The sequence below is a fragment of the Urocitellus parryii genome, chromosome 9 (genome assembly GCF_045843805.1).
Source record: "Urocitellus parryii isolate mUroPar1 chromosome 9, mUroPar1.hap1, whole genome shotgun sequence".
NCBI lineage: Eukaryota > Metazoa > Chordata > Mammalia > Rodentia > Sciuridae > Urocitellus > Urocitellus parryii.
The window spans coordinates 59,315,382-59,337,297 of NC_135539.1; the positions used below are offsets into that span (position 1 = coordinate 59,315,382).

The 21,916-nt window shown below is 38.9% G+C and overlaps 1 protein-coding gene across 1 annotated transcript in view; it reads right to left on the reverse strand.

Moving 5' to 3' along the window:
* Cubn (cubilin) overlaps positions 1 to 21,916 on the reverse strand; it is a 280,054-nt gene that overhangs the window by 137,134 nt on the left and 121,004 nt on the right. Inside the window, exons 29-31 of the mRNA XM_026408130.2 lie at positions 18,242 to 18,423; positions 11,219 to 11,393; positions 9,492 to 9,661 (exon numbers count right to left, since the gene is read on the reverse strand). Coding sequence (XP_026263915.2) covers positions 9,492 to 9,661; positions 11,219 to 11,393; positions 18,242 to 18,423 — 527 coding nt within the window. The remainder of the gene's footprint in view (positions 1 to 9,491; positions 9,662 to 11,218; positions 11,394 to 18,241; positions 18,424 to 21,916) is intronic.

Here is a 21,916-nt window from a genome sequence, read left to right on the forward strand (position 1 = left end):
TATAAGTTGCCTCAAAGCTTATAAAGGTGAAAATGTGATGAAGGATAAGATATTTAGGGTACAAAAGGGATAATTCACATCAAGGTACAAAATCAATTTTGAGGCTAGAGGGTTCATGAAATATTTTCACGTGTTATATATGGTACTGTACCTGGCTGATGGAATCCAATTTTCAAGTTTGCACTGCTCCAAGATAGGGGAAATATTTAATGATAGGGAGGGGAATCCCTCAGGAAATTATACAAGCTGTTAAAGTCATAAATGTAAGTAAGGAAGGAAATGAAAATATTACTCATTCCAGCAGCTTTTCTTGGGGGTAGGGAGTAAGGAAGCATCGGTTTCCTCCAACAGTGATGTTTTCCAGGTACACTGCTCTGAAGTTAAATACCAAGCCAAATTTGCAGCCTCACATCTCATGTCAGGACTTTCTCCCTCCTGTTCCTTTACTCTATATTATCTGAACTCTGTCTTCACATTTTACAGAAGTCTATAAACTCTAATAATTTATAGTTGTTGTAAGCTGTGACTTGAAGATGCCGGAAAATGTTGATATGAAAAGAAATCCAAGATGCTTATTTTACCTTCACAAAGAAACAAGCATTTAAGGAGATTCTGAATTTAAAATGTCAACAAAACAAAACCCAAACCTACACATTGAGAGCTGTGCTTCAATTCAGCCCTTTCTTGGCTTGGGGGCTGCAATGTATTGATTGGCACAGCTACTGGTGATTAATTTGACACTCAGTGCAAAATGGCTAAGCAGGTTTTCCCAGGCAAGTCACAAGATAAGCGTTTTAAAGAGATCATCCTCAAGTAGCTAGCAGACACTAAAATTATGGTGGAGAGTAAAGAAGGAAGAGAAGAAATGAGAGAGAGACAGAGGAACAGAGAGATTTCTGTCATGGGTTCATCAGTAAAATAGTAAATTTAAAGAGGTATTGTTTCCATTGTCTGTGAAGCAAGGAGTTCTATTATCCCTGTTTCTTTTTGTTCTGCTTGGGAAATGATCAATGTTTTAAAAGGAAACATACCATGGGTGGTGTCTTAAAAAAATAAAACAAAATATGGATAGCGTGTGTAATGGGCCTGCCCTGTTCCACCCTGTGCCCTATTGTCAGATAATGTGAACAACAACAGAGAGAACCTTTGGAGAACCGGTGGGGGATCTGGGCTTTTTCAGTTCAAATCAGATATTTTGCTTTCTTTCTCCTAGATGAGCACAAAGCTTCACAAAGAAAACAGTTACTAATCATGTGCTCTTTTTATTTTTGTACTAGGCTGTTTGCCTTGGTGTATATTTTCTCCAAATGAGAGGCTGGTGGGGACTGTTCCCTGCTTGCTTTATCTGCCCCTTACTGATTCTCACAAGGCCGACATTCCATTGAGCTGAGCAAAGAGGATGCTGAAAGCTGAGGTCGCAGTCTCCAGGGGCCAGCTGGTGCCCCTGAGCTGCCTTCCCCTCTCCACATTCTCATACTGAGCTACAACCCTCATTTCCCAGAGATCAATAAGAGCCTGCAGAGCTACAGGAACCTCAGGCTCAGAAGAGAAGCTAATTAAGTAATTACACTGCCAGTTGGAGGTCACTGTAATACTCAGCCTTCATGAAGGGGAACATAATGAAACTAGTTTCTTGAGCTGACCACACAGCCATCCCCAACCAGTGGGTCCCACTGTGGCCTTAGCAAGAAAGGCAAGTGTCAGTGCAGACACTCTGAGGTTAATTAACACCAGAAAAACACTGGGAAGTGATTGAGAAGAAAGTACAAACATATTACCAAATGTGTTGAAATGTGACTGTAAACAGCTCCCATGATTCATCCCCATTTTAACAAAAGTCCAAAAATTCAGTTTTTGTCTTTTTTCATTTAGTCTGTATGAAATACTAGAAAATACACCTCTGCAGTGTTACCTAAGTCCTCACACCGCTCAATATAGTGAGATCATATATTAATTCCGGCAGGTGTTGTCTGCAGTTTTGCACCAAAGCACTGATCACTGCAGGAGTACAGATGACAAGAAGTCATTTATTCAGCCATGCATCTATTAGGAATTCATGTAGCAAACAGATTGGTGCCTTCAGGTACAAAGACTCCTGCCATGGGTTATATGAAAGCGGATGGAAGTTGTGCATTATTGTTTCATTTTTAAACTTTCATCTGTTTCTTCTACTTGAAGAATTTTGCCTTAGTTCCAAGAGTAATGGCTTAGAGTCTTAACTTGCCCCCACTTGGGACAAATGGGGACTCAGCCTACTACTACAAGAAGACCTCTCATTTTCATATCCAGAGGAGTATAGAAACAGACTCCTATCCAATGCCTGGTGTTCTTACGTGCCAGAGAGTGAACCTGAGCAACTGTTCAAGTCTGACTTTGACTCTGAGGATGACCCCACACACACCCACCCATATCACCTGACCTTTAGAGTTCACTACATCTGCCCTCTTATTCTCCTCTTCCCTGTTACAAGCACAAATTCTAACCATATGCTCTCCCCTGTCTCTCTCTTTATGCTTGGGTTCCCCAGACACTCAACAAAAACTAAGCCGGAAGTGGTGGCATAAGCCTGGCTCAGTAGGCTAAGGCAGGAAGATCCCAAGTTCAAAGCCAGCCTCAGCAATTTAGTGAGGCTCTAAGCAACTTAGCAAGACCCTGTCTCAAAAATAAAATATAAAAAGGACTGGGGATGTGGCTCAGTGGTTAAGACTCCTGGGTTCAATCCCCAGTTCAAAAGAAAAAAGAAAAAAAAGAAACTAAGATCCACAGGCCATAAAGAGAGTAAATAGTTGTACCACATCCAGAAACCAGGACCTATCTGTGTCTGGCACATAATTAGCAACAAAGATTGAATGAATGAATGAAACCTAGCCCTCCAGACTTCCAAGCAAGGGCACTTTCCACTCCATATTTGAATTCCTAACACTCTCCCTTAAATTGATAACTGAAGTCTGGGTTCCTTGGAAATAAAAGCCAAAGTGGCTCCAAAGTAACCCTTATTTTATTTTCTTCCTCTTTTATCCAGTTCCCAGTTTCATGTGTGTGTGTGTGTGTGTGTGTGTGTGTGTGTGTGTGTGTGTGTGTGTAATTCTTTACCAAAATACTTATTCTTAATTTAGGAAATACAAGGTTTTCTTTTTAGTACTAGTCTTGCCATTGATTCCTACCTAGGCTTGACCCCGAGAACCTTCTATAACTAAATTTCTTTTTCTTTAAGTAAGTAGATGACACAAAATGATCTCTCATGTCTCCTCTTCCAACATTAGCATTCCAGGTATCTACATGTTTATGAGTGTTATCCATAACCGTTAAATTAATATTTCCACTCTAACAGTCCAAAATTATAGAAGCTTTAAAATATAAGGTATCTAGTCCCATCTAAGCATAATTTACCTTTTTATTGAATGGTGCACTCAAGCTCTATTAAAAATTCCCTGAAATAAAAACTATCTGACAGCATCATTGGCAGCTGGCTATCTTTCTCTTTGCTAATGACTCTGTCTAAGCAACAGGACCAAGAAATTACCTTGACTGTCTCCAAAATGAATGACTGGCTTTGTATGAACTTAAACTGCAGAGATTATTATGTAAGATATTGGACCTTAGGGCAGATTTCACATCCAGTGTCCATCTGGTCATAATGATAGATGGCTACTGCTTCAATACCTGCCTTCATGAATCCCTGGACAACGAACTCTAACTTGGAGCCAAGCCTCCAGCCTTGCCAGGGCATTGCCCCACCTGGCTCCCAAACCTCTGCAGATCTCATGTCCCCATAATTGGGTCCATTTGGCAACTACACACAATGGATCTCTACCCCAATTTACCTGAACACACCTTTTTTTTAAAACATTTTAAATTTTTGTTATAAAAGCGCTTTATGAATTGAAAAGCAAAGATGACTTTGCTTAGATAAAACTTATGTGATTTTTTTCAACATAAATTTATAAATCAGTAAAAAACAAAACAAAACAAAAAAAACTATGTTAGGCCATGTGTTCCAATTTCTCATTCCAGAAAATATGAAATTTATAGAACTAATCTGGCTCCTCTTTGGGTCTCTGCCCTGATAACATGACTTTATCAATTCTTGTGTCTCTTGCATTCAAGCTGCCCCTTTTTCCACCAGCACCGTGCCCTCCTGACAAAATGTTAAGTGTCTCTATTATTTTTAAAAAATAACTTTCTGTTCATCTTGTCTTACCCATGGGTTAAGAGGGTCTTCAGGAGACATTTAATGTTGTCCCCACATGACATCCATTTCCATAGTTCTGGGGGGAAAGCTCAGGAGTTTCTGACCCATCATGATCTAGAACTTTCTACCACTACCTATATCAAACTTGCTTCTTACAAGGCTATTGAAGACTGAGCTCTGTAGCTCTGCTTCAATCTTCATCCTCATTGACCTCTGCTGAGTTTGACATCTTTAACCATCCAGTCTTTACATCTGGATTCCCTTTGGTTTCAACGAGACCATCCTTTCCTGGTTCTCCATTTACCTCTGTGGTAACCCTTTTGAGTTTCTGTTTCCTCTGATTCTTCCTCTGCACCTTATATGGTGGTGTTTCCCCAACAAGTTTACTTTTTTTTTTAAAGAGAGAGAGAGAGAGAAAGAGAGAGAGAATTTTAATATTTATTTTTTAGTTTTCAGCAGACACAATATCTTTGTTGGTATGTGGTGCTGAGGATCGGACCCGGGTCACACGCATGCCAGGCGAGCCCGCTACCGCTTGAGCCACATCCCCAGCCCCCACAAGTTTACTTTTTATAAAAAGTTTTCTTTATAAAATCCTCCTACAAGTGACCAACCTACTCCCATGATTTTAACAGCCCCACAAATATACAGAAATTGTTCTAAAATGCATATGTCCAACGGAGACCCCCATCCTGAACACTGAACTCCTACTTCAGACTCTAAGGAATCCTTAAACTCAAAAGTTTCTATAGCCTATCCCTCTACTCAGTTAGTGCCTGCATCGATGTTCAAGAAAGTAATGCTAATTGCCGCCTCTCTACCACCCGCCACCCTCCACCATGTAACTAATCCCTACAAGCTGGTGATTACACCACAACAGTTCTCCAAATGGCCCCACTCATGAGGCCACTGCTCCATATGAGGTCTTCATCATCTCTGATCCAAGCTTTATCCAAACAGCCCATGTTCCTCCCTTTCCTTCTCTGTCAACCCACTCCTCACACTGCTGCTGTTTTTATTGTAAAATTCTGTTCTGAGTAGTTTATTCCTGTTTCACAGAAAACTTTCACTGACTTCCTGCTTCCTGTAGGATAATTTTGAAACTTTCATCAGCGCATAAAAGAGTGTATCCACTTGGAAGTCTTCTGTTGCCCTTGGTCTCCTCATGCCCCCTGCTCCGGTCTACACTCCAGACACAGTATCTCCTTTTCTATCCCCAAAGGTCTCTGTGTGTGCCATTTCCCAATCCTTCCCCCACAGCCTCCCCTTCTGGCCCCATTGCCACAATTCTACTAGTGAAAGAGATTCTATTACTTAAAGGTCACCTCCATTGTGAAAGCGTTCCTGTTACAGGCCCCAAAGAATCAATCCTGCTGTTTTCTCATGATCGTTATGACAGTATATTGAGTTTGAGGCACACTAAATGCTATGTGCTCTATTCTGAGAAAGACTCTTCAGTAGGTTCTTCTGCTGAAGAGTGTGAGGCCTAGATCAGAGAAAAGAATCTCTGACTCTGGCTGCTAAGCCCATGGCTCCTTCTAATATTCCACACCTCTTCCTTCTCCCAGAGTTCATTGAATACACTTCTCTGGATGTGTTCACATCAGCAGTAGCAGTAGCATGATTATGGCTAGTGCAAACTGTGAGCCTTCTTTGTGACAGTATGCAAATAACCCACATTGTCTCAAATAGCCCCAAACAAACTTGACACGAGTGGTCTCATTATCCCTATTTTAGTTACTGAAAATGTATCTGAAAGATTAAGTTTTTCTTATCTACAAATGGCAAAGTCCAGTCTCAGCCCCAGAAACTGCGCTGCAGAGCTAGATATCTCAGCCATGCATCATGGTGACACACACTATTGGTATGGTTCACTTTCTGTGTCAGTGACTCACCCAAGTGCTTAGAGGCATCTGGTTCACCATGCCCCTTCGGTCCACTACCTGGGCTTCTCCAATTACTTCATATAGGATTCTCTGGTCCTGACAATTTATCTCAACTATGATTTTTTTTTTTTTTTTTGTATTTTGTCTTCTTTTCCCAATAGAAATCCTCCCACTACCTCCGTAGGGGCTTATTTTCCATCTCCATGTCTATGGCCAGATCATATTTGAGTTTTCACTTACTTCTGTTTGTTCCCTTCTGCTACAGTTTGTTAAACCAAGCCCTGCTGCACACTGAGATATGGCCATGATTACCAGAAAACTCTCTCTGTGTATTTGTATCTCACGTAGGTGGAAAATTTTCCTCGTGTCCACAGAAGGGAAAAAGCATGGCCATGTTGGGTGTGTGCCTTTGATCTCAGCTTCGGTTGGGTCACACATTGTGCATGTTGAGTTCTATGGATTATAGGCTTTACCAGAGAAAAAGCTGTACCTGGCACCATGCAGAGAAGGTAAGGGAACAAGAGGCAGAGAAATGCCCCCAGCAAGCAAAACTAGGAAGAAACAGTTTGCATCTGGTCCATTAAATGTCTCCTAGAGACCCTCTTTTTGCTCCAAGGTTTATTTAACCTTTATTCTTGAAGCCATTTTAGGAAAGTATAGGGATGCTGGTTATTTTCTAGTTATTTTCTTTCTTCAAACAGCACACACCTTCTCATTGTCTTGCTTCCAATTACTGCTGTTGAAAAGTCAGCATTGTCTGCCACTTCCTGAAAGGTTAGTCTTTCCCCACCTACCCACTCCCTCGACTGACATTAACATTTGTTATTTTTCTTTAGTTTGCTAAAGTATGTTTTTCTATTTATCCTGCTTGGCTGTTTGGGTGATTTTATAAAGTAATCTATCCTTGGTTTTAGTAAAAGTCTTAGTCATTAGCACTTCAAATATTACTTTTGCTCCATTTATCTCTCTTTTCCTTTTAGGATTCCAACTGAATGCAAGTTAAACCTTTTCTATATGTCATCCATGTGTCTTAACCAGTTTTTCTGTATTTTTAATCCTTGTGATTATGCTTTTTTCCATGAGTCTTCTGATTTTTCATCCAGTTCATTATTTATTCAGCTCAGTTCCTTCTGCTGAGCCTTCTTAATTTTAGCTATTGCATTTATCAGTTCTAAAATTTTCATTTTTTTTTCTCGTACTTACAATATCTCTTTTTATAGTTTGCAATTCCCTGATTGAAGGACATGGAATAACAACCTCCCACCCCTATCTGGGAGAAAGGATGTGTCCTGGATGGGGAAGGCAAACAATAGGCTCTGGGCTCTGGACTTTCATCCTTTCCCAATAACAATGAGCCTGGTGTGGACAAGGCAAATGGTGGGCTTTGGCTTCTGGACTTTCATTCCAGTAACAATGGGTTTCGAACTTTTACAACTGATTTCCTGATTCAGACTTTCAACCTGCACAACTAATTTCCTGACTGCCCAGCCAGCACATCCTAAGTCTCTAATGATTAAGTCACACTAAACATTCTGCTATGATTAATTCTCATTAAACTCCATAAAAAACAGACCCCTTTTGTAACCAGCTGCCATTTTCTCCCCTGCAAATGTGCCATTCTATCAATGCTTAATAAAGAATCTTGCTGATCTGCTGAGAGTCTGCTCTTGTTTTGGTTATTTTTGCTTACACTGATGAAAGTTTAATTTTCACTTTATGTATATGAGCTTAGTGATCACAGTCGCCTAGTCACCTGTGCCTGCTGGTTTCAGTATCTGGCAAATCTGGGTGTGCTTCCATTGTCTGTTACTGGTGCCATGTCTGGTTTCTATTGCATTGTCTTCTGATAAATGTGAACATGGTTGATGGTCTGTTGGCTATTGACCTAGGATGATTTTATCTTTCTTTAAAGATTTTAAATTACTTTTTCCAGAAACCCCATGCCTGCCTGCATGAGCAATACACAACACCCTCTTATTATTCCAGGGCTTGAGGTGTGTGGGGTCCACTTGGGTGACTTGAAGCTGGGCTGTAGTCTCAGTGAAGGCTGCTTTGCCTTAATTTTACCTAGGATATATATAATTTACCAGTACTTTCACCATACTCAGACCCCGGACTCAAATTTTAGTCCTCTTTGCTCTGAGATGCTCTCAGAAGTGTTGCTAACCTCTTTTGGATAAGCAAATGCCCTATATGCAAAAACAGTTCCCAATATTATATTCATATCTCTCCCAGATATAAACTCCAAAATTTCACAGTACCTTATGAGTTCTTTGCTGCTTTTAGAAAGATGCTGTTAAATGTCATCTAAAATTTTAAATTGTCCTTTTTAGGTAAATTGGTCCCAGTAAGCATTATGGAAAATGGATGTCCTACACTTTAAGTTTTCATGATGCTTTGTTAACTTAGACTCTGAATACTCATTTAGAAGGTGAATATACATTCATAAGTCTACTAAACTTTTATTAATGATTTTATAAATTAACACCTAAAATATGCTTGAAACAGACTAGACTGCTTTGAAAAATATGAAGAAAAAAAAACCCTCAAAATTCTCGAGTTTTCTTGAATTAAAAAGAAACCAAACCAGTTGGAGTTTGTGTAGGAAACTGTCAGGAAGCAAAAATAGAAAGATCCCATTAACCAAGAGAATCTGGTTTATATTTGAATGAAATGTCTATAAATACAAATGAAACAAGGAAAATGTTTTGATAGAAAATCAGCAGCCAAAAGTTTTAAACTGAAAACAAAAAGAAAACCTCATTTACTCTTACATTAAACACAAAATAGTTTCAGGAAAGAATGCTTTAAAGTTTAAACAGCAGAAAGTTTTTATCATTTGACCAACTAATAGCCATATCCCATCTCCCTACCTGTTCTGCCCTAGTAAAAGACTGATTTGTTAAAGTAGCAAATCAAGATATTCAAGAAAAGCAGACCCCTCTGAGAACCCTAGAAGCTTAAAAATAATTGATCTAAACTAGTTATTGATAAAATCTATTCCACTATACTTTCTGGATTCCCTTTGAAGCCAATTCTGGCCAATAAAATGTAAAGGGAATTTTTGAAAACGTTTGCTTTCCTGATTTAAAAAAAAAAACATGCAAAAGAAGAAACAGATAATATTCCTTCTTCCTTTCTCCAGATGTGAACACAGGTAAGATGTTAAAAAAAAAAAAAAAGAAAGGCTGCAGCCATTTTTTGGTAATGAAATAATAAACACAACAAAAGGCAAAAATGATAAAGAAGAAATGGAACTGCTAAACCCTGCTTTATTATTGGGTAAAAAAAATGGCTTTATATGTTAAGTTGTCAATAGTTACCTTTGAAAATACCATCACTAATACATTCACTAATGTACTCACATGGTTTGAGTTTGACTTGAGACAGTGCTTAAAATTTGTGCCACTTACCAAAATGCAAGAGTCTGGAGGTTCAAGATCAAAGTCAGTGAAGTTCAAGAGAACGCGGTGATTTTTCTCAACTTGAATGACCCAAGAACACTCAGTGTTACTCCTATAGTGACTGGGGTAATTGGGAGAATGGATTTCTCCATTGGGAGCCTGGAAAATCCCACCACAACCTGCAAGTGGGAAACCCAATTCGACAATGAGAGGAATCACTATTGCTTAAACAGGCCTATTACCTGGCTGTATGAATCAATATGCCACTTTGCTTGACTATTAGTCTTACTTGGTTCTATGCTAAAAACTTTGAAGAACTGAATATTTGCATTAATTCATTCATCCCATTGAACTAAAGAGACATAGATAATACTAAGGTAATGTTTCAACACTTTAAATACTGATACCAAAAGTTAGTCAAAATAATAAGGAAAAATAAGTCCAAATGAAATCATGTTGTCACAAAGCCATGAGATGCCTTCTAGTTGTACTTTAAAATATAGCATACTAAATGTATGCTATGTCAAGATCATTGTACTGTCATGTGTAACTAATTAAAACAAATTAAAAAATTAAATTAAATTAAAAAAATATATATTTATATCATAAAATATATATATATCATAAAATATATATATATATATTTATATCATAATATATATATATCATACTGTAAGAATACTCACTTCCAAAATATTTGACAATCTAGTAGCATATGATTTTGTAAATAATTTAATGCTTGCTTTTTACAATTTTAATATTCTAGATACAGTACAATTACTTAGGTTGTTTTTAATTCCTATAATGTTATCCAATTCCTGGTAATAAAATCCCTATCTATGACCATCATGCCTTTGATTTATGATAACATAAAATAATAGTAAAAAAATTCAACACTTATTTTCTAGTAATTAAGAGTCATCTTGGGGGTAATCTAGACACCGTGTATTATAAATTTATACATAATTTACTTAAGACAGATTACTATATTGCCTTAGATTTGAAAAAGTGAGGCCATAAATTAGGTAGCCTGGGGCAATAACTCTGTTTGGCATTCCTAGCTGTGGACTTTGGGCAAGTGACTGAATTCCCTAAGCTTCTGTTCCTTCAATGGTTAAGACAGGATATTAATAGGCTACGTTCAGAGTGTGGTTATAAGGATTAAATGGCATAATCTTTGCAATAGAAAAGTATCTGGCACATGGTAAACATTCCACCAATGCCACTATTAGTAGTATTAGTAGCAGTTGTATAAGTTAATGCCTATTAAAATATTTTGTGCCATAATAGGTAATTGATTTAGACTACCTAAGATCTTGGGCAGAAAGATATTATACAATGCATGGCAATTTCTCAGAACTGGCAAATTTAATGTTTACCGTTTTCGCATTTGCCACAAATCCCAAGGTCTATACTATGGCACAAGGTAATTTGCCATTTATCAATGTCCAGATCTGAGGACAGAGAATAGGCACAAGTCCCTTGGCAACTGAATGCATGTCGCCAGTCACCCTAACTGTTTTTACAGTGAACTTGCAAACTTGTATCTTGTTTTCGCTTAGGCGGTGACATGTAGATAGATTTTTCTGGAAGAGTATATGTCAAAGCAGTGTTTGTCATTTGGGACATCACAGAATCATCAGGGTGTAACTTTAACACATTCCTCTAATCATTTCATAAAATTTAACAAGGGCTCAGCATAAGTATGGCAAGGGTATTTCCTTCGGTTCACTCACCTCCAGGGACTGCTTGCCATGAGGCATTGAAGCCTCTCCCATTTATGGAGCTGTCTGTCTTAAATCGGATGGCTAGTGCATTTCCAGTGCTGGAGACCTGCATGGGGTTCACAGATGATCTCTGGTAGCACAACTGGGTTAATCTGGGAGAGTAGAAATCAGGGCCTCCATAGACCTAATACGGGGATGGAGAAAAAAAGGACTTAAGAGACATATTTAAGCAATTTCAGCCCTTCCCCTAGCTCCTTGTCCTCTTGAATCTATTATGATTAGAGACTGAAATGTAAGCCTCCTTGGGTGGGAATGAACTATAACCCTGAGCTGAGTTTTCAAAAGCACTCCCTTTGCCTTAGAACACACAAGTTGAATCACCCACAAAATGCCAGAACTGTAGAGGTGGACTGAGTAGATTATTCCAGAATCTTCCCTATTTCCTCCCTCATTCCTTCTTCCTCGTGTTTCTGGAATTTACTGCTTTCTATGGCAGAGACACTTCAGCTAATATAGTCTTAAGTCTGATTTTCCAACTCTTATGGGCACATAGGAATAATAGTAGAATTTCTTATGTTTATGAAATTTGGGTTCACTGAAAACTAGTACTTTTCTAGTTATATGGTTAAGAATTTTCATCTACTCTGCCTACTGAATATTTTATAAGATTAAGCATCAAAATATAATGCATTTGCTTCTTCAGAGGAAGTGTGCTCTGGAGTATACTCACAAAGGAAACACTATAGATCTTCCTGTGCCTGCTCCCAGGAGCTTGAACAAGAGCCTCCTTGAGAATTACCCCAGACTCTGTAGTTCCTAGATGACTCCCTCTACCTCCACCATTCTTGGCTTCAGACCTCCTACACTCCTCCAAATTTGTCCAACTCTCAGTCTGACTGAGATCCAACAACTCCATGACACATTCCTCAGAAAAGGGTCCCTTTGGTCCCATCTCCATGAAACCTCACACACTGGTTTCTGAATCTTCCCTAGATTCTTCTCTAGTATGTGTGAAATCAAAAAGAAGATACTGACCCCCTCATCTTCAGGTCTTGTCAAACTTGAATTTATACGGAAAAAAACCACTGTGGACAAAAGTTTTCAAGTATATTGGCAACTGAGTCCTTCAGAACTGCACACACACACACACACACACACACACACACACACACACTTCACACACACTTGCCATGTACACAAATCAACACTCAGAGCCAAAGCCAGGAAAGGGGCTCTCTGGGAGGTCTGTGCTCGGTGTCCCCCCACACCTCTTCCATCTGGGCAGCTCTCCCCCATTCATCAGGGCCCCCCCCCCAGCCCACCCTCAGGCCCTCTGCTGACTGATAGGGAAACCACTCAAGTGTTCTCTGGGGAGAGAGAGAGAGTGAGAACAAGAAGCCTGCTTTGGGGGTGGAGTACATGATTGGAATCTATAATGACTTCTTTGTCTGATTAATTCCCCCCAGCCATGTGGGGAAAGGCCAAAATGAATGCAACTGCTGTTTCCCAGAGGGCTGAGCACAAGGACTGTAATTGCAAAGGAATGAAGCAAGCCCACTGCTTCAGGCTTATTTGTATTAGAAGGAGCTGATGTTTGTGTGGCCCCCCTAAGTGCCATCAAAAGCAGGACTTCAGGAAGAGCCTCATGTGGCCCTTTACACATACACATATGCAAATGGAAGGACAGAGAGGGCTTCTTGTTTAGGGTCCTTCCCCATTTTCAAGAATTCCCTATCCCACCCCACCCCCAGAGCAGGCAGCTGACCGTGTGTGCTCCCAATCATCCAAGCCCAATAACCCGCACACTTTTAAAGAGAACGCTGAGCACTCATGCTAAGTCCTAACAATGAAAACCTGCACGTCGGCAAAATATTCTTTTGTTTTCTCTGCTCATGAGTCCCCTTGAGATCACAAACATAATGGGTATGAGTTGGCTGGCCTAGAAGCCTCCAGAAGAATAAACACCACCAATTTTGACATTCTTTGCTTCCCCCTCTCGCTGGACTGAACTCACAAACTAGCACCGCACAGAGAACAGCCAGCGCTCACTGCCCACACCAAGCAATTGTCCTGGTTCATTACACCAAGGAGTGGACTTCCTTTCCTGCAGGATGCCAGCTCAGGCTCTCTCTGCAGAGCTTTCTCAGAGACCGAAGTAAAATCAGTGTTTCCATGGCCAACACAATAGAATGGTGATTTGGGCTTTCACAAATAAAACCAATGGTTACCATGTGGCCCAAAGAGGAAAGAGATGGAAAGAATTTCAGGGTGTGGTTCATTCCACTACAGCATATGACTACACTTTGGGGGAAAAAGAATTGGTCTGATGATCAGAGATTAAAATGTGTTTTTAGCAAATGTTCAGGAGGGAGAACATTTCAAAGCCTACGGTTTTAATCTGTTTTGAACATTTCTTTCTGCTCTGTTAGCTCCATTTATTGTTACAATCAAGTCAGCATTCCGGAGTTATGAGTAACCACACGGCTATTGCTTTAGGCAACTGACCACTTTCTGGATGGTGATTTTTGAGGGAAAAAATGGTTCTTGGTTATATCTGGTGAATCCCATAAGTCTGATACCTGGTGACAGTTAGGTCCCACTTGATTGCACTCAGTGGATCAGTGTGCAGCTGAGACATGGGCTGCCTTTCTAGACCAAGCATTTCTAGACCTATAACAGGGATATAAACTTTGAAACCTACTGCTCACATGCTATCAGTGACTAAGGAATGAGGGATGGAAAAAAATCATTTTATTGTTTTTAGCCCAGATTTACCACAGTACTTTCCATCTGAGTCGAACATTTCAGAGAAGCAAAAAGGTTTTGAACAAAAAGTCAAAGGGTTGTTCCTTTCAGCCTTAAGAAGAAAACTTTCCTCACATATTTAAGGACCTTGAGATTTTCCTCCAAACTCTGCTCTTAATGGGATTTGGGAGACCACTGCAATGTCAGCTTGTCCTAATAAAAATAAACCCCAAGCAGATTGCTACGTTTTCTCAGAAACATTTCTGTGCAGGCATGGGACCTCTCTGAATGCTGCCTGATGCCCCCTAGTCCCTGATTTTTGTCTCTCTGTTATTTAGGCTGTTTGCAAGGAATGACCTCTCTCTCTGCTTTCTCACGTAATGGGTGTGACAAAAAGCACAATAAGCCCATTTACATTTTGCCAAGTGGGCAACAATCACATGCACTTTGGAGTATGAGAGTGAAAAGTTTGGAACATGCACATTGCAGTGGAGGATCTGTTGCCAGCCCTCTGTAAGTGTTAAGGGGTTTTATGTAACCAGTAATATCTGTGTTGGCAAGGGAAACCATTTGAGTGCTCCGTATGGGAGTGTTAGTCCAACTTCATATTGAGAGTGTGAACATAGGGAGCTGTATTCTCTCCTACAACCTTTTTCTACTCTGAGATGGAATGATTTGGCAGCACACTGGCTTTGAAGACAAGGGAATGGGTTTGATCCAAGACCTTCCAGCCTTGTACCCAATTCCATTTCCTGTAGCAATGTCCTGCTACAGAGAGACTTGTGCAACTCAATGTAATTCCTAGTGACTCTCCATCCACTCATGGAGGGGATGATTTTAGAAGCCCATTTCTTTTCAAGGTGAGAACGTGTTTTGTAATCAGATAAAGTTTTTTAAGTGTTAAGGTTTTCTATGAGGTACACCCTACCCATTTTAATCTCTTGCAGACTGAAAACATCTATGGTTTTTATACTGATTTTCAGGGAGCATTGAGTAATAACCAGGTTCACTTTCTATCCCTTTCATTCACCATTCACGTGATCATGCAAAAGCCCATTAATTTAAGCCTAGGTTTTGACAACTATTAAATGGGGACAAAATAATCCCCCATGGAATTATTCAACATTCAAATAAGAATATAGCTGTAAAAGTTCCTTTGTAAATCATTAGTATGGATTATTTCCATGTGCCAATCAGACAATTGGATACTTTCATTCAATCCACAAACATATTGAATGTTTGCTTTTACCACGTGAAGGATATGAAAAATAAAATCCCCCAAGAAAAGGGGAAAATAGATCCTTATCTTTCACCTTACACAAAAATCAACACAAAATGGATCAAAGACCTAGGAACTAGACCAGAAACTATGCAACTCCTAGAAAAAAAACACAGGGTTAACACTCCAAAATATAAGTGTAGGCAATAACTTTCTCAATAGAACCCTTAAAGCTCAGGAAATGATGCCAAGAATTAACAATTAGATGGCATTAAATTAAAAAGCTTTTGCATAGCAAGGTAAACAATTAAGAATGTGAAGAGAATGTGACCTCCTTAACAAGACCCTAAAGTGCAAGAAGTAAAATCAAGGATCAATAAATGAAATGGATTCAAATTAAAAAATTTCTTCTCAGCAAAGCAAACAATCAATAGTGTGGAAGAGAGCCTGCAGATTGGGAGAAAATCTTTATCACATGCTCCTCCGTTAAAGCATTAATCTCTAAGATATATAAAGAATTCAAAAAACTTAACACCAAAAAAGCAAATAACCCAATCGATAAATGAGCTAAGGAACTGAAGAGACACTTCACAGAAGAAGAAATACAATCGATCAACAAATATATGAAAAAAATGTTCAACGTCTCTGGCAATTTGAGAAATGCAAATCAAAACTACATGAGATTTCATCTCAACTCCAGTCAGAATGGCAATCTTCAAGAATTCAAGCAACAATAAGTGTGTGTGAGGATGTGGGGAAAAGGTACACTCAGATATTATTGGAGGGACTGCAAATTGGTACAACCACTATGGAAAGCAGTATGGAGGTTCCTCAGAAAACTTGGAATGGAACCATCATTTGACCCATCTATCCCACTCCTCAGTTTATACCCAAAGGACTTAAAATCAGCATATTACAGTGACACAGCCACATCAAGGTTTATAGCAGCTCAATGCACAATAGCTGGACTATGGAACCAACCTAGGTGTCCTTCAATAGATGAATGGATAAAGAAAATGTGGTATATATATATTCAATGGAATATTATTCAGCTTTAAAGAAGAATGAAATTATGGCATTTGCCAGTAAATGGATGGAGTTGGAGACTATCATACTAAGCGAAAAAAGCCAATCCCAAAAAACCAAAGGCTGAATGTTTTCTCTAATATGTGATGCTAACTCACAATAAAGGGGGTGAGGGACTAAAGAAGAATAGAGTTACCTTAGATTAGGTAGAAGGAAGTGAGAGGAGGGGAGAGAGGGGAGTGGATGTGGGGATAGGAAGGATAGTAGAATGGAACAGACATTATTACTTTATGTATATATGTGGCTGCATGACCAATGTGATTCTATAACATGTACACTCAGAAAAATGAGAAATTATATCCCGTCTATGTATGATATATCAAAGTGCATAAATGCATTCTACTGTCATGTATAACTAATTAAAACAAATTAAAAAATTTTAAAAAAGAATGTGAAGAGAGAGCCTACAGAATGGGAGAAAATCTTTGCCTACTCTTCTGATAGAAGATGAATATCCAGAATACATAAAGAATTAAAAAAACTTAAATCCCCCACCAAAAAAAAAAAAACACAATAAGTGGACAAATGAGATAAACAAATACTTCTCAAAAGAAGAAATACAAAAAACCAACAAATATATTTTAAAATGTTCAACAACTTAAGCAATTAGGCAAATGCAAATCAAAACTACACTGAGATTTAATCCCACTTCAGTTAGAGTGTCAGTCATCAAGAATATAAATAATAAAAATGTTGTAGATAAGACAGAAAAAAGAAACACTTTTATATTCTTGGTAGGATTGTCAATGAGTACAACCACTATGGAAATAAGTATGGAGTTTCCTCAAAAGACTAGGAATGGAATCGCCTCTTAACCCAGTTATACCACTCCTCTGTATTTATCCTAAAGAATTAAAGGCATCATACTACAGGGATAGATGCATACCAATGTTTATAGCAGCACAATTCACAATAGCCAAACTATGGAATCAGCCTAGGTGTCCACTGATGGGTGAATGAATAATAGGAAAAAAATGTGATATATACACACAATGGAGTTTTACTCAGTCATGAAGAAGAACGAAATTATGTCATTTGATGAAAAATAGGTGGAACTTTTAATCAAAATAAGCCAAACAAAAAGTCAAGAGTAATATGTTTTCTCTTGTATCTGGAAGCTCGAAAGGAATAAGGTAAAAAAAAAAAAAAAAAAAAAAAGATGGGGAAGGGAGATCTCATGAAAATCCAAGGGAGGACAGTAGAGCAAAGGAAAAGGGACCAGAGGAAGAGAGTGAGGAGAAGAAGGCAAGGGGGAAATAATGGGGAATGATACCAACCAACTTATAGCATCATATTGTGTCCAAGTTCAAATATGTCACAATGAATTCCACCATTATGTAGGAGTATAATGTTCCGACAAAAATATGGGAACATATATTAAAAAAAATCCAAATACCTCACACTATGTAAGTGACCATTAAAAAACAAAAAAAGTCATCTGTAGGAGGAGCACCCTGGTGCCCCCCCTCAGAGGCTTCTGCAGCCGAGAGGACCGTTCCTGTGCTTGCTGCCAGTGTCTGCTCTCTGCACACTGCAGCCCAAATGCTTTTCTCCCTAAGCAAGTTTTCTCAGACTTCAAGTGTGGGGTGTTCATAATCCCAAGCACAATCTTAATTGATGGGGCCCACAGTTAGGAGACCAATGCCTCAGAAGTATCCAGAGGACTGAACCCAGTGGTCCACAGGGGCTCCCTCCACTGGCTCTCCCTCCCTGCCCCTTTATTCACACAGTTTCTTGCTGGTCTCACTTCTTCATTGAACTGCCCACAGCCAAGGCCCTCAGGCACTGCTGGGAGGGAAACCTAAACTAAGATATTAATCCCATATGTCTACCAACATTATTCATGAAGGGCTGATACTGACAAGAATGTCTAAGAATAGCAAGCAGCTGGCCACTGGAAAGAATGTGGACATCTTTACAGAGTGATTTCCAGTTCTACCCCCAATTCTGGAATGTGCAGGAAAACCATCTTCACTTCCTACCTCCAGGATGTCATATCTGCAGGTCGCATGATATTCCACATCGAAGTCATGGATGGTGAGCTGAATGCTGCTCCCTGGGGCAGTGCTAATGTACCAGAGGCACTCCTTGCTGGGTGGATACCTGTCAGGATACCCGGGGCTGCTGAAGGAGCCCGTGGCTCCTGATAACTCTCCACCACAACCTGCAAAAACAGCAAAGCTCAGTCAGTTCCGAGTGGGCACTAGAACCTGGAAGAAATGCAAAAATTCAGCTCATTAAAGGACATTGAAAATACTCAATGACCAGTTTAGGAGAAAACTAAGTTATAACAATGTTCATGCAATAAGAAGGGAGTGGGGGTACAGCTCAGGGGCAGAGTGCATGCTTTGCATGCACCAGGCCCAGGGTTTAAAATCTCAGCTTCAAAGCAAAAGAAATAAAGAGGGGGGAAAATCATAGTTAGCATTTATTAAATCTATTCTTTTAAAAGAAACGTTAGGTTATTTGTGTAACAGTGCTCAGATCTTATTTTCACCATACCAAGCTTTTGGTACTTTTTCAAAATGTTATTCTAAGTTTTAGATTTTCTTCATAATATTTAGGTGAGAATGACATCGAAGGAAGTACAATGATTATGTGAGTAACATTAATAACCTCCGTGTCTCTGGGTCTTCAGCTTCCTTGTTGCTAGTACATTATTTCTAAGTCAATTTCAGATCTAAGAACTAGAATTCTAAGTGACAAACATTCTGAAATTTGCACAAGAGACTGTAGAAAATAAAATTTAAAAAAAGGTATACAACACAGGTCCCGAGCCAAGGAATTTATGTCTAAACCAAACCCCAAACCAACAAATAACTAAAAACCTAACCAAGGAAAACGAGAACAGTGTATGTTTATGAATGCTCATATAGCTCATGTCTCAGAAAGCATTTAGGCCAGGTCATTACAACAAATCACCAAATGTTGCAGCATGAGGCACACAGTAGAAAACTGCTTACCACTCATACAGTGCTTTTGTGATTTATAGGTATTTCCTATTTTGACACTCAGAATAACCACATGAGGTAGGCACTATTACTATTGCATTTCTTAAATGAGCAAATCAGTGCAGAGGTCAAGTGTCTTGCCCAAGGTTCTCTGGCTTGTAAGCGGCAGAGCTAGGTTCCCAACTGATGTAACCCCTCTGTCCAGGGGTTCTACATTAACCATCTACAGATCAAAAATATTTAGAAAAATTTTGCATCTTTCTTGAATATGTGCTGACTCTTTTTGGTCACTATTCATTAAATAATACTGTATAATAACTGTAAATACACAGTATTTACACTGGATTAGGTTCTATGAGTAATCAAACGATTATTTCAATGTAAGGGAGGATGTGCATAGGTTATATGTGAATCCTATGCCATTCTATACAAGGGCATCTGGGATTTGAGTATGCAGGGTGTCATGGAACCAATCATCTGTGTTCTCTAGGTGCCCACCGAGCCTAGAGGAATTCAGAGACCACAGGGTGGAGAGGGAGAGAGTTCTCTACAAAAGTCTGATCTAAGGAAAGCCTATTACAGATACTGAGAGAAAAAAAGCAAAAAAGATCATCTTCTTTTCTAATAGCAATTTTTGGTGATCAAAAAAATCATTATTAATGTTCACATTTCTGGATTTTCTTTCTTACTTTTTTCAGGATATTCTTTATTGGTTGGTAAATTCTTGCAAGTGCTTTCTTGTAGTCTGCTTCAAGGTTTTTCAAGTTTAAAAATAATAGCACTTCTTCAGTCTTATGAATAAATGTGTGTCTTATGAATAAATCTGAGATACTAAATACATGAGATACTAAATCTGAGATTTTGTCTACAATCCATCATCTGCAAATTCCTATACAGTGAGATCCAAAAAAAAAAAAGTTTAAAAAATTCTCTGCGGTGGCACATGCCTGTAATCCCAGCAGCTCAGGAGACAGAAGCAGGAAGACTGCGAGTTCAAAAACAGACTCAGCAAAAGCGAGGTGCAAAGCAACTTAGTGAGACCCTGTCTGTAAATAAAATACAAAATAGGCTGGGGATGTGGCCCAGTGCTCCAGTGCCCTGAGTTCAATCCCCGGTACCTCCACCCCACCCCCCAAAAAATTCTCCGTATAAAATTCCTACTAAACTGAGAAAAGCTGAAGAGAATTCTAGGAAGAACCGCAATTCCATAAAGAAACCCAATTCCAGGTCACTGTCACTACCTTCTTGAGTAGCCATCTCTTGTTTCCACTTGAAAACCTGTTTCCAGACTTTAACTTTGTTGCCCAGGGCACTATCTTTCCTACATCCTGCAAAGTTCTCTCTTATTTCTGACTAAAGCCCTATGAAAAAACTAAAATTAGATGTGCTGACATTGTTTATATACTGTGGTGAATGTTAAGAAAACAAAGTGCCATAAAAGATTAGAAAATATTTGTCCTACTCTAACAACACATGGAAAATGTTCCTGAAGCCAAAATCAATACAGTTGTACCTATCTTCAGTACCACTGCCTGACCCTAGGGAGCTCCATTCACAGTACCTTCCAGAAAATGATGCTTCCTCAAGTTGGGCAACACAGTGGCGGGACTGGTATCCATTGTGCTCAGATATGGCATCTTTGCTTAAATACCATATAAGGGATGGAAGCTACTCTGTCTATGAAGGATATTCTTGATATCCCTTGTGTCACATAAATAATCCAAAGGGGAAAAAAACCTTTTTGAGGAAAATAACTTGGTGTGCCCAGGATACAAGAGAGAACAAGGAAATGGAAGCTTGAATATTTCATTTTACTTCGCTTTGGTTCATTAGCCAACATAATTCAAGTTTTTTTTTAAACCATAGTTAACTCATCTAAAGCCCTGTAGCATAGTTTTCCATAGTCTTTTCCAATTGTTTTAGGTTTCCTTGTAAATTCCTTTGCAAATAACAGGATACTAATACCCTTAAACCAGTCACTGTTCACTGGAATGATAATATCAGATTCTTGGCATTCAGTGATGCTTTGAAAAAATCAGTTATAGCTCTGTAGCCCCTTCTGTGCCCTTTCTCCTAAGATTTAAAAATGAACAACGAACAAGATTTGCTTAATTGCTGAGTACATATAGCACTTGCCTAGCATGCAAGAAGGCCTGAGATGCTTATCCCCCACCTCCCACCCCTCAAAAAAGTTTGTTTAAAAAAAAGAGCAAAAGTTTCGTTTTATGTATGTCGTATTCTGTTCTCATCAAAAGCACCTGTGTGTACCTTTTAAAGAGAAATTCCAATATTATAAATGATACTCTGTTGGGGAAAAAAAATAAAGAGGCTATAACAAAAAAAGAAACTGTTAGAACTTGAAATTCTTTCAAGTTTGTTTCTTTTACTCTTTTACGCACTTACCACCTCTGAAGTTAAACATATCAAAAGGTAGCATATTTAAAAGTTCACATCAAATGCAAAATAGAATATGTAATTTAGTAGCATTTTACAGTTGACGTGGTAAAACACTAGAAAATAAAGTCAATTCTGATAACGATGGTAGAAATTTAATGGCACTTAAAAAAAAATTTTGTGGTACTGAGAATTGAACGCAGGACCCTTTGTGCGCCAGACAGTGGTTTACTGGTGAGCTACATCAATGCCTTTTTATTTTTATGTATTTTTATTTTAAAACAGGGTCTCACTAATTCACTCAGTCTGGCC